Source organism: Ciconia boyciana, chromosome 6 (genome assembly GCF_034638445.1).
Source record: "Ciconia boyciana chromosome 6, ASM3463844v1, whole genome shotgun sequence".
NCBI lineage: Eukaryota > Metazoa > Chordata > Aves > Ciconiiformes > Ciconiidae > Ciconia > Ciconia boyciana.
Window position 1 is genome coordinate 20,020,007 of NC_132939.1, and position 16,252 is coordinate 20,036,258.

Sequence of the window (16,252 nt, forward strand, 5' to 3'; positions counted from 1 at the left end):
GCACCAAGCTGTAACCAACACAGAAAGCAGGTCACAGAAAGGCTTCCATTGAGAAGTGCACTGCCAGGATATGCTAGGCTTGCCACTACATCACAACATAACACATCCATTTTTATCAAGTCTTTTGATACAGTATTTAGTCCTGCAAGCAGCCCATGAAATAACAGGGTTACATCAAAACTTCTGCTGCAGTAAAAATCCTAGTAGTATAGCCATGTTGTACGTAAAAACACAAACTGTAGAAGATCAAAACATAAGATAATAAAAATCTCAATTTAAAACATAAACTTTTATTTTAAAGCCTGTTAACAGCCATCTGAGATTTGACCCCACCTTTCTGCACACCTGGAGCAACATTGCTTGCTAACTCTCTGCAGCCTTGTCTGTGCTATCATTTTGTCTCCAAGCCAGTGCACATTTTTTAGCCCAAACTCCCTATTTACCTACACTATTTGCTACAGTTTGGAATAAACCAAGAGACTCTCCAAGGGAATTTACGGTTAGACTGTGACTATCATTTGCTTTCTTCGGGTACTGACGAGCACCAGTGCAACGCGCACCCAGGGACAGCCCAAGGGGGCTCCACCTGGGGCTCAGCCGGGGCAGGCAGCCATTCCCGCGCCTCTCGCCCCGCCCCGGAGAGCCGGTACCAAGCAACAGCCACTCCCTCGAGCTTGCAACCAACAACACTGACTCGCCGCCATGTTGGCGCAACCGGCTCTCAGCCGCCACCCGGCGGCCTCTTCCCCCTACCCGCCGCCTCAGCGCTGCCCCGTCAGCCGGCGGGGCGGTGCCGTACGCCTCTACTTCCGAAGCGGCGGCGGGTGGTAGGTGGTGGCAGCGGGCGGCTGAGGGCTGTCTGGGGGAAGAGGAGGGGGCTGGCGGTGAGGCTGTGCTCCGGCGGTAGCCTTTGGCCTGCGCTGCAGTTGGAGTGAGGGGGCGACGCGGCAGTTGAGGGTGGCCTCGGTGGTCCCACGGGGTACGAGCTCGGGGCTAGGCCGTGGCGAGGGCTTGCTCTGAGGGAGCCCGCTGGCTTGGCAGGCTTGCGGGCTGCTGGCCGTCTCTGAGGTCTGCGTGGAAAGCTTTGGTATCTCGAGTGTCAGACGAGTATGCGAGGCAATTCTGTTAAAGTAGAGCACGTTAAAAGAGAAAAGGGAGTAATGTTTACACAGGTTAGAAACAGGTTTATTTTCACTCCTGAATCTAGCTTTTGTTGTTTTAATTTAAAAACACATCAATAGCATGCTTCCTGGGCTTCCTTTACTTAAGTGATGCACAATCCTTCTGCAGCTGTAGTTAGAATCTAGTTTCTGCTTTAGAAATAAAGTATAAACATTAACTCTGATTTCCAAATAGTTACTGTGCCAGCCTCCAAGATTATGTAGTTTCTTTGGTTGCTTCTTTTGGACAGCCTAAATCTATGTCAGCTTTTCTCTCTTTTGAAAATAAAGATGCATTTAAAACAGCTGACTAAAAGTATGTTATCTCATGTGGAGACTCAGGTTGAACAACATTTGTGACCTGGATTAGAGCAAAACCTGGACTTCAGATCAGTTTGTCAAAAGATGTTTTAAACCTTAAATTTTCCATAGTATCAATTGAACAAGGACACAAACAGAGTCAGTCTTCAATTTTGCTTGCATTTTGCAGTGATAAGGGAAATAAACAAGAGTGCCAAACTCATACAGTTCTACTCAGTTTAGTTTGAGGAGAATTAAAGAATGATGAAGGAAGGTTTGCAGAAACTTGATGTTATGAAACTTGATGGAGATCTAGTTTTGTAAAGCTTGCAAAATTCATGCTTATAGTTTCCATAAAGAGCATTTAAAGTTTGACTAATTCATCTTCATGTAGTAGAGTGATGCTGTCTACTTAATTTTCACTTTAATTTTAACAGCTGCTGTTGTTAAAGAACAAATTATTAAAATAAGGTTCCAACCAAGAGTCAATATTGGACTGGCAGAAACCATTTTGCCACAGGCTCAGTGCTTCCTATAGATCTGGGAGTGGGTGTTGACTTAACAGTAATTGGCAGATGGATATGATCATGTCAAGGAAATGAGCACGTTTTGATGTCTAATTAGAGTTCAGTAATGGTTTTTTAAACTTCTGTTCTTCAGCTGTTAAACATTAACTTCTCTTCAGGGAAGTGGATGCTGTTGCTAATTGTTTCTGAAAGTGAAATCAAACACTTCCAAATCAATATATACCAGCTTCTGGAAGAATTGATATCCTGTCCAAATAATTAAGACTTGTATTGACTATTCAGGGTCTCAACTGTTCCTCTCTGCAGTAGTTTATAGATCCTGCCAAGGTAGATGGAACAGAATAGATGCTATCAAGAGTAACCTGCTTTGTCTAATTTTTTTAGGATGTGGAAAACAAGGGGGTTACCAGTGACCTTGAAGTCAAAGTAGAAGCATAACACCTTAACTATTAATAATAGTGAGTTTCAAATGGTATAGCAATTTAGCTTTTACCCTGTTCTCTACATCCAAGAAGTATTAAAAGGCTTTCTGTTTTTATTTTGCAGTATTTATAAGACTTGACTAAAGCTTTCAAATAATTTTGTACATGAGGTTTTTGATGCTCTGTGTTCTTTGATGCTAGTGGCATTGTTTTTTTCCAAGCACTTCTGCTGCAATGATCCTTCTGCTTTGTTCCCTATCATGTACTTCTCTCTGTTTTCCTACAGAATCCGTAACTCCTGCAATAAATATCTCTGCCTTTTAAAACCTTACTGCGAAGCCAGCCACATCCAAATATGCTTAAGTTTATTGGGTTGTTGACCTCATCTCTGCATTACCACTGTTGGCCTCAAATCGCTGCTGTTTCATTGAGTACACCTCCATTTAACCTTTAACATTCCTTCTGCCACCATGTTACTGCCACAGTACTCCTTTAGAGTGCTCAATCTGCTGTTGTAGGATCCCTCACATGATGTTTTGTACAGAAACAAAACACTCAAACTTTGAGCAGCGCTTGTTATTAGTGCTAACAGAACAACAAGTCTTGTAAAAATGACTTGAAGAAATGAGCCTGTAAGTCTTTAAAGTGAGTGGTAGAAATGTTAAAACTTCTTCAGAGTAATACAGGAAGCATGAGAATTTTTAAAGTTTGACAAAACTTCAGAATATTCTGGGAAAGGTAACCTTTTTTTTTCTCCATTAGGACATCATAATTATGAGAAGCAGCCTGATATGTATCTAGAGCCACTAGTTTATTATAGATGAAAGCTAGTCCCAGTTTGATACTTAGGACTTCCAGAACTAGTAACAGGTTGCTTTTCTTCATTCTGGTATTTTACCTCCTTTTGCCTTGGTTCCCCTAATGCTAAATATTTTTTTCTGTTTTCTTCTTATCCACTTCTGGGAACTAGGCTGGAAAACCAGTGCAACTCATGAATGGGGAGAGGTTTAAAAACAAGCTCTGGCTGTATTTGAAATTTTTTTGTAAAGTCTTTCCTCTGACAGAACTAAGGTGTGATAGATGAATAGCACTGAACAGAATGGTTTGCTATTAATTCTCAATTCTTTTATCTGGAGCTGGGACAAACCATCAAAGTCATTCTTCCAGACTAAAAGGACCCCTATTTTTTTGAATTTTGTGTGTATCGCTGACTTGGCGAGGAACTGAAAGCAAAGTTCTTACCTGTTAGAGTAAAGGCACATCGCTATAAGCATATAGCTGTAATTCTTTCTGTCTCTTAATTTGTGACTTGCTAACGCAGTCAGCAAGTCACAGGAGCAGAAAGAAATGGTATCTCTTATTTGCTCTAGAAAAGGTAAGGTGGTACTATAATTGTTCTGGGCAGCAGACACTTATCTCAGTTTCAGCTGTAAACTGTTACACTTCTTTAGGTATTCTTTAAAAGGGAAGCTGCAAGTGTCCAACCCACTTTCTCTGTGACACACCTACTAAAACAAAGGACAAAAAAAGATGTTTGAACCTAGGAATCTCTTAAAATACTCTGCTATTTTGCTGCCAGAGCAAAAGCACTATTAAAACTACTGTCTTAAGTCTGATTCTAGAGGGCAGAAGATAAGACAGTTGCTTGACTCTTCTTAGACAAAAAAAATGAATTAAACTGTTCTAATCTTCTGTTCAGATATTTGAACCCTTATGTTTTCAGGGCAGGAGGAACTTGACATGGGGAAAAATACCGTGAGGCTTCTCTGTACTTCACTTTCTCTTATTGTGATTTGCTGGCTAGCTGAAGGTACCCTGTCAAAAACAGATGCAAAGAAAGGTGCTACAAAAAAATTGGAAGAAAAGGTAAGAGAAATAACTGAAATGCTCGTCTTAACTAACGTGTGCAGTGAACTAATTGAACTTTGGTAAATGGACTCTCATTCTGTCAAAACTGTTAAAAGCAACCATGCATTTCCATTGAAGCTTATGCTCACAAGTAAGACTACCTGAAGCTATCCTTTCCTTCAGCTTTTATGAGTGTCCCAAATGGTTCACTCCTTGAACCAGTATGATGTAGACTTCTGTAGCTTTATCCACCATGCATGCTGCAGAAGCAGGAAGTTTTTGTCCCCTCTTACATAGCTAAAGGAGACATAATTCCATCCCTTTGGAAAGGGGGGTGGGGAGCAGTAGTTTGGGCCAAGAGCGCTAGGTCATTTACTGGTAGAAGGGAAGGTGTTCTCAGCCTTGCCAATGGGAAGGCTGTATCCTGTTAGAAGAGTTTGAAGAGCCTTCTAACCAGCAGGTCCTTTGCAGAAATGATTCAGAGTCCTGTAGCAATCTGAGCAAGTGGATCCAACATGCTGAAGTCTCTCTTAACTTGCTGAGCATGTTCTTGTTTCCTGCCTGTTTTCTTTCAAAACTGCCAAAAGGCACAGCAGTGCAAGAGAAAGGGTGTGTATGGCGAGGAAGTATATTTACTAGTGCATATGCCAATTATATGTACTTAGTGTTGCTAAGCACATTAGGTAAAAAAGTGCACGTGTTCAAAATCCTCTCCCTTGATAAATCTCTCATTGTTTGTATTACTTGCTTGCTCAATGTCTACCAGGAAGAAAATCTAGTCTGCAGGTAGTGAGCCTAATACAAAGCGTTAAGACAGGCCTTATCCCTGAAGTCCTTACGCTGAATCAATAGATGGTTTCTGTGTGCTCACTATGCACACTTTATTAGGCCTTCTCACTCTGTTTCTGTCTGCTAAAACTATTTGTGCTGTTTTAGTTGAAGCAGATCTTCCTTAAAGAAAGGTGTTCAGAACCTTGGCTTTCGGTAACCATAATGCCGCATGCTCAGTCTAAAATATATCCAGTTTTTAAATTACTTTTAGTCGTCTTCAGATTCTTGGTTAAGAACTCCTAACACCTTTTTATCATTTTTGGGGTACCATGCCAGAAAGCATTGACTAGAGACCAGAGCACCATCAGTTGTGGTGAATTATGTTCTTTAATCTTATCACTTTGGTTTTTTTTTGTTTATATGCTTTTTGCCTTGCAAACAAAGTAAGTTACTGATGATGACAAATCATTTCTAAGCACTTTCCTGTTTCAGTTTTAAATCAAACTGCTCTGCATCATTTAAAAGGAGTGCTCCAGTTTAATGATGTGATTTTTTTTTTTTTGAAGTGTGTTGCTATTGAAAGTGGCTGCTTCATATAGCTGGTTCTAAAAATAGTCTTCTCCCCCCAGATGCTGCATTCTGATAAAAATGTGCAGGACCGGGGACTGGTAGTTGTGGATCCAAAGGCAAAGGATATTATACTGGAACACAGAAGTTATTGCTCCAAGAAGATGAAGGAAAGACATTTCTCAGGAGATGTTCTGGGATATATTACTCCCGTAAGTTAATAAAATGAATAAAATTGGTGCTTTGAATGAATATGCAGCAGACTGCTAATCTGCAATCTTGCATCCCTGCTTTAAAAGCATTTTTATAATAATGGGAACTTCTGGTCAAATACAGTCAAATAGCCAGAGGATTATTTGAAAGCTGGCTTGGGATTCAGGTGGTCTCAAACCCTTGTTCTCTCATCCATCTCTTGGAGGATGTCTAGGTCATATTGTTTTTCTTTTCACTGGTAAAACAGAGATGATAGTATTCTCTTGTCCTTGATGAGCCATGTGAAGTTGCAGTAAAGTCGGAATAGAAGGGCTAGTAAGTGTCCTCATACCATGTAGCTACCAACTTGAACCTTCTAAATAAACAGTAAAAAAATTTTATGCCGCTGTCAAACTGATCTCTTTTGCTATCTAGTCTTACAATTATTCAGAGCATCCTTTCTTCAATAATAAATGTTTCTTCCTTTTGTTTAGAGGATGCTTTTCACTTGTTCCAGTCTTACAGTGCTCAAAAGAGAAATAGGTGCTCTACAAATTTTCACCTTTCTCAAGTTCTCTTGAACATAAATGCAGAGTCTGTAAATTCAAAACTATGTTGGAATCTACATGCAAATTCCTGTAGTTCAGGTGAATTTGCACAGTTTGAAGATTGCCTTTTATGTAGCTATCAGAGTTTCCAGAGTACTTTCTTATTTAAATAAAATAACATCCCAGAAAGTTTCCTGAAACTAACAAATGGGGATCTAGCAAATGATTACATTTGTGTTAAAGAATTTGTATTGGTCAAAAGTAAAGTGAATTGTCTATCTTTCTTTTGAGCCTCTCACTTTTTTTTTCTCCTTTCTTTTGCAAGTGGAACAGCCATGGCTATGACATTGCTAAAATATTTGGAAACAAATTTACACTAATATCACCAGTCTGGTTACAAGTGAAAAGGAGAGGGAAGGAAAGGTTCCAGTTCACTGGGCTCCATGATGCTGATAAAGGTGTTGTTTTCTTTTTCTTTGAGTATGCATTGCAAGTAAGATTACTAGTCTTGTTGCAGACTAGGTAGCTTTGGCAATATATGCATGTGGGTTTTACTGGCTCTGCCTCATGGTGAAGTATTTTCATGTGTTCCATTTTTGGGGAGTCTTCTTCAGAGTGAACTTCTTTCTGACCCCACCTTCCACATGTATACATAATTTATCTGTCCAAAGAGTAAGTAGAAAGATTGGCTCTTCTACCAGGCTGTTTACAAAGCCCCTCTAAAAAAAAGGAAGGGGCAAAGAATCTGTACAGGCAGAAGTAGTCTTTGGTGTTTGCACTGTGCAGTTGTTTACCTGCTGTAGGTTTTTCCCCTTTGCAAAAACCTTTGGGTGAATTTGTTTTGGGAATGGAAGATAAATTTAATCTGAAGAGAATTTTTTCCTTCACTGTCAAGGAACTGGCAGCAAGTTCAGATTTTGGCTAGTATGTTCTTAGTATTATTTAAGTAGTTCATGGTTTTGAACTTGATTGAATGTGGAATCTCATTTGAAACAGCTGTAATTCTTACCATGTTGGTGCCTACTAACAAATTCATTCTAGTGCAATGACTGCCAAGAGGAGGGGATGGGACACTTGAAAGTACCATCTTAAAAAGGAAGAAAATTCCTCCCAAGTGGTGCTTGGTGACGACAGAAGTGTTGTTCTGAGTAGGCAGTAAGATAGTTTCCATGATGAGGCAGAACTGTAAGCAGCAGGGAGAAGTTGGGTAGTGACTATTGTAAGATTGTAGTAAATGCTAGTTATGCTGTGGTGGAGATGGATAGCTTCAAATTCTGTGCATGAGAGGATATTTTGTCTGTGTTGCTTATGAACTAGTAGCCTGTGGGAGGAAGATAGATATAATAAAACTGTGCCACATTATTTGAAGAATGCTTGAAAATACGTTGTCATTGTCAACATCATTTATATTTTAACAGTTCTCTTACTTGATATTCTCTGACAGGCTGGATGAAAGATGTCAGAAAAACCTCCAAAAACATCAAAATAGGTGAGCTTCTCTTTTATGTTTGTTTGGTTTTTATCTTAGTTAACTGCTAGCAGAGCAAAAGAAGGCTTTGTTCCAGGTGTATATGGGAGGAAGGGAGGTTACCTTAGCATAGTTGTATGAAGGAAGAAGTCTGAGAAGCAAAATAAAAGCACTTAACTAGTTAGTTAAGTAATTGAAGTGTTGATTCTGTTGGTGCCCTAATGTTTTGCCTTAACTTTCTTGTTTCTGGATAAACCCTGGGTCACAGGGCCCTCTCTGGAGGGGTACTTTGTATATAACACTACATGTTTACCTGGGGGAGCAGTCTTCAAACTTGTTGCTCAGGGGTTCTGCTTAGTTTAAAAAAAAAAAAAAAAAAAAAAAAGGGAGGGGGGGGAAATTCCAAATCTTAGTCAGTCAGACTTTCCTGCGTGATTGTAGAAAAGTCCTCCTTTGGCTCTTCTCCCCTTGAAGGTGGGAACTCAAGGGATGTGCCACGGTGTGTGTTTTTAGGGAAAATGGCAAACATTGCTATAGAGATAATGCTGTGCTAGACTTCTTACATTTGTCTATAGCAAGAATTCTGTGGAACTGTAAAACCCTTCTTGATTCAGAAGGGAGTATGAAACTTGAAATGCAGTAAAAAAATTGAATGCTCAGTCAGGTATTTTAAATTACTTCAGCTGCCAGATGGTAAAGCCTTTGAAATCTCTCTAGACTCTTCTAAAATACTCTTTTACATCCTTGGTAGTTAGAAATGGCTTAGACATAGCTCTGTATGAGTTGTTGGCTTTTCCAGTGTGTGTGATTGTTGACTGTTCCAACAGCAGTTTTCCTGACTCTTCTCTGACTATGTTTTTAATGTTATGTGTTGTTAGAAAAAGAAATTACATGAGCTCAAGTGCCAATGTTTTTCAAAATAAAAATTTTTCATAGGGTTTTGAAATGAGTGGAAGAGTGAAGTAAGAGGGCTGTGCACAAAAGAGTAAATTAGAGTTTGAGGTGAACTTTTCTATCTTGTTCTTGTAGTAGAAGAGATGCACAACTTAGAGAAAGATTGCTGTTTCACGTTGGTGTTCTTTTAAGACTCTACTTGGGGCCCTAAGTGATAGTTCAATCAAGTGAAGGTATCTTTTCTTAAAACTTGCATCAGTACTGACCTTTATAGCATAAAATGAAGAATGTTCTACAGTGTCAATTTATCTGTGCTGCTAAAGTTGGTCAAACAGCCATGATCTTAATCATGGGATACGTTGTTTAGTGGCATCTCTGCTTGTATCTGCTGTATTCTGTTTCTGCAGAAATACTCCAATGTAGATAAATTCTTAATTTTCACTACTGATTGACAACTTTGCTTGATAGTGCCTCGAATTTTGTTTGATGGCTGGACCTACCAGGACTTCGAGAGTGTTTTTGGCAGTGAGGATGAGATAGAGGAACTTTCCAAGAACATGGTTCTGCTAGCCAAGGTAAAAAGACTTTTTGCTAATGCTTGTAAAATCATGTGAGATGATATTTGATTCCTTTTGTAATTGGTGTTTTCTCATTTCCAGTAGTTTTATATTCTACAAAATAAAATTCTGCTCAAAACAATAATGAGGCAGGATTCTTAATAGCGTGTCCTAGTATGTGTCCAGTTCCTGTAACGAAGTATAGCAACACTTAAGTGCAGTTAACTACAAGTCTAAAGTGTGAGTACATAAGTCTGATCAACATAACCTTGTTAAGTTATTGTTGGCAGCTGCACTGGTGACTTTTGCTTGCTATAAATCATGATTGATAAAACCTGTTCCAAGCAGCTGACAGGCTGAATGTTACAGAGGCAGTAGGGGATACCTGATAAACTTCTCATGGAGGTTGCCTAGTGAGCAGACTGCTTTCTTTTAAATTTCGATTAAAATAAATAAGCAGGGGCTAAACTGGTTAGTGGCATTTTTTGATAGGCAGAAAAAGGGTTACAGGTACAATGAGTGCTGTTTGCTGTACAGGAGTGCATTCAGGCCCAGTGTGCTAGAGCTAATGAGCTGCTTTTAATACCAAGAATAACTTGCTGCTTATCTGTTACTGTTTTGTATCTTGTTACTTATCTGTTACTTATCTGTACAGTTTTGCTCAGGTTTGATAAACCAGTTTCCTTAAAATGTTAATAGCCTGGGGAGAGGAGAATAGGATTTCCTTTTAAGGAATAATTACTGTTTGCTAAGGTTTTCTGGGCAGCCCCTTAGCTCATGGCCTTAGAGCTATGCATGTGTAGGACTAGACAAGTTGCACCCAAAAGACATTCAGCTTCAGTGGTTGATTCATGACAGCCTGACTAATTACCGTCAGAATAAGTTTTCTCACTTGCTACACGATGTAAAGAAATCTTAATGTGCTTTAGAGGAAGACGGATGTAGAGGTAAACTGAGTAGTTTCTTAAAATTTGTAACTGATACATCAAGTTTAGGTCCTCAGTAACAGTTGGCCTCTTAAGGAAAGGGTACAAGAAGTACAACAGTATCCTTGATCATGCTAAACATAAATTATCACAAGTGAGATTAATTGTGGGAGATGTTTGGAATCATGCATATGCTAAGTTAGCATTTACATCTTTAGACTCAAGAGCTCATGAGTTTTTTCCCACTATACATATAAATGTGTGTCAAATGATTTGCTTAACAACCATCTTTCATTAATGGCTGCATTTTCCCAGTCTGATACTGGTTTATCCTATAAGAGTAGAAGTCATGGATAACTAATAGAGATTTTCAACTTTTGCATGTTTGTTAAATAATTTGTGGTTCTCTGACTTCTTCATGAAACGTTGCACTAAAGATGAAGGTGGTATAAGAATACAAAGCATGTTCAATCTGTAATAGTACAAGAAAAACTACAGTAATTGTGTGCTTTGATACTGTATTATCATCTGATACAAGCATAATGAATAAGCATGGTGATTAACTGTATATTGTTGATTCCCTTTAGAATGAAAATTTTGATGGTTTTGTAGTTGAAGTTTGGAGTCAGCTGGGAAATCAAAAGCAAATGTGAGTATATGTCTCTAGGATGGAATTCCTAAAAATCGTCTCTTATAAAGCATCTTTGTAGTTTGTCCATGCTGACTTGAACTTGTCATAATAAATACACTTCGTTCTAGGACAGCTGAAGTTGTTCCACTTATCTTAGAATGAAGTAGAAGACTCCACTCCACATGAGCTCAAAGATTACATAATAATCTTCGTAGCGGACCTAGCAGACCAGATTAGCCTTTCATACTTGAGTTCTGCAAGATGTTACTGTTGTAGGTGGGTGAAGAGGGTACCTCAGTTGCATGCGTACTCAGATGTTGGCACTGGCCTTTATTATAACATTGATTGGTTTGGGTTACTGGATGAAGCTTGGAAGTGTGGGATGCTTTCAAGACAACCAAATTTAAGTTGATTTGGAAACCTTCCAAACCTTTATGTAGAGATCTTTTAGACATACTGAAACTAAAACCAAAATCCCCAACCTGAAGCAAATCTAGGGAGAAACTGGCTTCCAGTTCTTGCAAACACAGTATATTTTAAGCTTTGGAGTAGTTGATCTACTTTTTGGTAGCTCCACTATGAAGTTTCAGTGAGTCTGCATTTATTGTAGCTGCTAAAACTAAAGGGCTTATCCATATTAAGCTGTTTCCTGACATGCTCTAACTTGTTTTCCTTGGCTGTCTTAACATCTTGGACAGAGTCAAGGTAAGGTAAGCTCCAAACTGCTGCTTCAGGAGGAAAAGGCAGAACATGTGGTGAAATGAATGATTCAGTGCAACAATCTGAAGGTTTTGTATTAGTTCCATAAGGAAATTCAGGCATCCATTCCCTAAAGCACAGCATTCCTACCAGGTCTCTATTGCCTAAAATGTCTGGGTGAAAATAGCTTAAAAGAAAGCTCCATAGAATGCAGACTTCATTATGGAAGACTTTCACTTTTCAGAAATAGTTACTTTCAGGTTATTCGGTTTAGGGCAAATGTTACTGACTGATAGCATGTAATAGTTACTTTTCGAACTGAGTATGTTAGTAACGGAGTCCTACCTTTTCCCTATAAAATCAACACTTGTGAACGAAGAACTGAAACTGCAGAATCTTTGTAGCCTTGTCAGGGGCTCCACCATTTGCACTGGAACAAATAATCCTTAAGCTACATGCTCTTGTGCATAATTAGGTAACTTGCCAGCTTGTTCCTAAGAGTTGATCTCTATACTGAGCTCTGAACCTATTGCAATGTGTTAGTAAGACAGCCAGCAAGGTGATTTAAGCAAATAGTAACTGCCAGCCAGAAGCTGGGTGTAGTGGTGAGTTTATCTACTGTGCTTACTGTATTTCAGTAAAATTGATGCTTTTCCTATTAGTTAACTTACATGAATGTAAGACAGACTGTATTACTGTAATTTTAAGACTCACTGAAGACCAATTTAAGCACACTAGCATCAAAGTGCTGTATTGCCAATGACACACATGAACAAAACATTTTTATTAGCTCCAGGGTGAGTTTACTTAAGGCATAGTAAAAATGTTACTCTTTGCCAGGAGTAATGCTGGTTCAAAACAGCATTGCTTGTCCCATCTTGTGTGATAAGAACAGTTTGTACTGAAGCAGGTACAGCTGTGTTGTTGCTCTAGCCTTCAGTACTCGAGTGTTATTTGGGTGAAGGATGGAAGCACCACTTACATATTCTGTCTGTTATTGATAGACAGGAGTGCAAAGTATTTTCCATAACTTCAGGGAAAGAAAGGGTTATTCTCATAGAGTAGAATGGTAACTGTCCCCATTGCTCCAAGTCAGTAATGTTTGATCATATGTGGCTACCTGTGAACAAGACTTTAGGATTATCCTAACTAAAAATTTGAAAAATGATGTTTGGCAGAAAAATGTGAATAGAAACAAAAGTTATGAACTGCAGATTTTCCTCCTCTTCAAGACTAGTTTTGATTTAAGTGCTTCATTGTAAACTCATCTGTCGTTTCTTTCTTCCCTTTATTGCCACTCCCCTAGAAATGGTTAGGGTGTTTAAGTTGAAAATTCCTTGTGTTGGGCTTGCCTCCTCAGAGACAAGGATTCTGAATAAGGCTGGTCTAGGCAGCAAGCTGAAGCTAGGCTTGTGTGTGGAATAACAGTTGTTTTGTGAAAGTAGAAATGCATCATTACATTAAAAATCTGTCTCATGATGCTTGTAAGTTATGGGACTGGTGTCTTCATTTTGAGATTAAGTCAGTTTGTCTATCACTTGCTCTAAAACTGGATGGCTTGGGTATCCAGTGCCCCAGGGGTTTTCCCTGTCAATGTTTTTTGGAGTGAACAGGTGCTTTGAACAGATCTGAAGGGGCAGAATTAAGTGAACTTAGCACCTTGGTAAGCCTGTATTTTTATTGCACATTGAGTGCTGTTACTTTGGGATCTGTTAATTTCCTTTTGAATAGCACAGTTATTATTTATAAATGGGTAAGCATGGATGGTCTTTTGCTTTGCTTGTTCCTGCCAGAAGAGAATTGGAGCGGCCTGTGACCTCTTTAGCCCACAGAGTGGCAGTATTGTAACATGATTCATACCTGATTTTCCTTGCCAGATTGTGTCTTTCGAAAGTGACAAAACACCAGTAGTAAAGCATGTTCTTAACCTCGGAAGGGTAGGAGTCAGTTGACAGGAGGTGTCAACACAGACATGACCCCTAATCCTTCGGAGATGTGAGGCATTCATAGAACAGCAATTGTGTACGCTCCATAGAAAGCATCTGTATTAACTATTAGGTACATAGTGTAGGCTTTCCTGATTCAGATCCTTCAAGGTCAAACACCTGAAAGTAGCTTAACCTACTTCTCGGTAAAGGAACAGAAGATCATAATGATGCTCCTAGGAACAGACAGTCTGCCTTCAGATTACTTTCAGAGCTGTCTGACAATACAAGGAGACCTGCCTAGCTTATACAATTTATTTCTATTATTTAGTGTGAACATGTTTTAGTTTAAAAAGAAAATAAAAAATCATATTTTTTTTTTCCTGATATATAAGGAGTAGTCTCACATAACCAGTTAGCAACAGGTTATTGAGACTCCACAGAGGTGCATAAGAGTATCTGGGGAAATGCTGTAGCTGCTAGCTTGCCTTAAGAAATGATAGAGTGGTGGTGTGGATCTAAGTAAAAAATATTTCACGTAGAATCATTATGGTTTTCATTTTTCAAAACCTAAAGTAAGTGGGTACCTAGCTATTAAACTAATAAATAATAAAATAGCACTCAATTATTCTAGTGCATCCTTTTATGTATCTGTGTTGAGCGGAAAGCTGTGGAAATGATTCCTGTTATTTTTTGAATAGTGTAATGGAAAAGATCCATGATCCCATCGTGCACTACCTTAGTGGTACAGGAACACTTAATATAGCACAGGTTTCTTTAATCAGACTTAAAATGACTAGAGAGTGGGATTTGCTTATGGAACATTTGTGCTTGATACAGTGTTTCAGCTATGAAATCAGCATCCAGTCTCTAAAGACTATGTGCAGTGATACTTTTTAGTGGAGTGCACCAATATTTCTTGAGGCAGGTGAGTCTGCAAAAGAAACTGACAATGTGCAAATTAGTGTTGTAACTCACTAATAAATTGGGTTATGGTTTAAGCACTACTTGATAAATCAGAAAGCTGGATTAATTGCAGCTGAAGCTCACTTCTCAGTATACATCAGCTGAGCAAGTGTCCCCATGAGATACCTTTTTTTTTTTTCAATAGCTGAATGTGAATTTTGGCAGGATTAAAGAGGCATGATGACATCTTCATAACACATGCTCTCCCCATTGTCTTGATGTTGGGGCTCGAAACAATGAATTGCCTAAAGACCTCATGACAAATTTTCTAAGTATCTCCATATAACAAGGTAACAGTGTTAGCTCTCTGCAAAGCTTCTGTAACCCATAAATCCTGTGACCAGCCTCTTTAAGAAGCTGTGATCACTGAGCATTTTTAAAATGAGGCAAATTTACACACTTCTCTGTTAGCCCTTTCCATGTTTCTAGAAAATCTTGATTTTTGTGTACTCACTTCAACATTAGAAACAAATGAAAATTCTTCCTGAAAGGTCTGAGGAGTTGTCTAAATAGAGCCTTCAGTTTCCTGTTTATCCTAGCTGGCATTACAGATGAGGTGAAATGTTGCTAAGAAGTTACGTTGCTGGCATCCACTAAGATGTGAAATTCTGTGGTTTGAGGCTCACTGTGTATCTTCTGTTTTACATCTTAAGCAGAACTAACTTAATCTGGTTTTGTTTGTTTTCAAAACCAAAAAATTCTCTAATCGTTCTGCTTTGGGGTTAGAATTGCTCTGTAATGCTTGGCAGACTAAAGTCTTAAATTATATCAATCCTTTGTGCTGCTTTCTTTTGTGTATTCATTTAAATGTTGATTTTACCAACAGTATAAATTTTATATAAGAGAATTATGTATGTAAATATAGCTGCCTGGTTTCATGTTGGATATCCTAAGCAGCCTGGTCTCTGGCTGTTCATGTAGGATCCTAGATGCCTTGAGTCTTACACAGCAATTCTGTGTACCTGCATTGTATACCTTTGGATGTATAAAATGGCATTAGCTTCTTATATTTAGATGCTGAAATACCACCTGTTCTATCTGAAGAACCTGAATTGTCTTGATATATGTGTATGTGGACCTAAGTTTTTTAGGGGGTTTATACTGACTAGTTCAGGCTCCTGTAGACTTCTAATACAGATACTTCAAAGTACCCTCTATAGTACTGGTACCTACTTCTTTCCTGTGATTTCTGGGAATAGAATTAGTGATATACAAATCACAGTGAGGTCAAATTTAATGTGAGATGAAAGACTGCATCTAATTGATGCTGCCTCCTCTCATGCTGACAATCATTGCACAGTGAAAAAGTATTCAGCTTCCCATCTTTTATTCTAACACATCAGAAATTAGTCTCCTAACAAAAATCTAAATTAGCCAAGATGTGCTATGCAGATGATACCTCAATTCTAATGTGTTTTGCTGCTTCTTATAGTTTAAACTTGCTTCTTAATTAAGTAACTGTCTTTTATCTAAAACTTTCTTGACAGATTTTGCAATAAGATATTCCAAGTTATTAATCCTGTGGCATTTAAGTTTAGAAATGTACATGGCAGAAATATTGAGATAACTGAGCAAGCAAAGGTTCTCCTGCTTATTTAGTTAACAGCTAGACAGGATGATGTCTCTCTTGCTGATCTCACTTGTGGGTTTATTGGGTGGTGTTTTTCTCCAGAGACCTGGGTCATGTTGTGAAAAAGGCATGAATGTACCCATCAGAATCTCACAGCATACATAAAAGTGCACACATTATTCTGATCAGTCTGGCATTAGCTGACAGATGGCACTGCCATCACACAGAATCAATCTGAAAAATCTGACTTTTTTTTTGTCACCACGTGCTGCAGGCACTTG

The 16,252-nt window shown here is 38.7% G+C and overlaps 1 protein-coding gene across 6 annotated transcripts in view; it reads left to right on the forward strand.

The window, feature by feature from the left end:
- Window positions 1-713: 713 nt before the first annotated feature.
- The window catches only part of CHID1 (chitinase domain containing 1), a 131,384-nt gene continuing 115,845 nt past the window's right edge, over window positions 714-16,252 (forward strand). For 4 of the 6 annotated variants that reach the window (XM_072865652.1, XM_072865655.1, XM_072865656.1 and 1 more), the window contains exons 1-7: window positions 714-827; window positions 4,133-4,275; window positions 5,658-5,807; window positions 6,661-6,793; window positions 7,780-7,824; window positions 9,166-9,272; window positions 10,768-10,829. In XM_072865652.1, coding sequence (XP_072721753.1) covers window positions 4,150-4,275; window positions 5,658-5,807; window positions 6,661-6,793; window positions 7,780-7,824; window positions 9,166-9,272; window positions 10,768-10,829 — 623 coding nt within the window. In that variant the 5' untranslated portion in view covers window positions 714-827; window positions 4,133-4,149. Of the gene's footprint in view, window positions 828-906; window positions 980-2,371; window positions 2,446-4,132; window positions 4,276-5,657; window positions 5,808-6,660; window positions 6,794-7,779; window positions 7,825-9,165; window positions 9,273-10,767; window positions 10,830-16,252 lie in introns of those variants that run through there. The other 2 variants (XM_072865653.1, XM_072865654.1) reach the window with 2 other exon arrangements.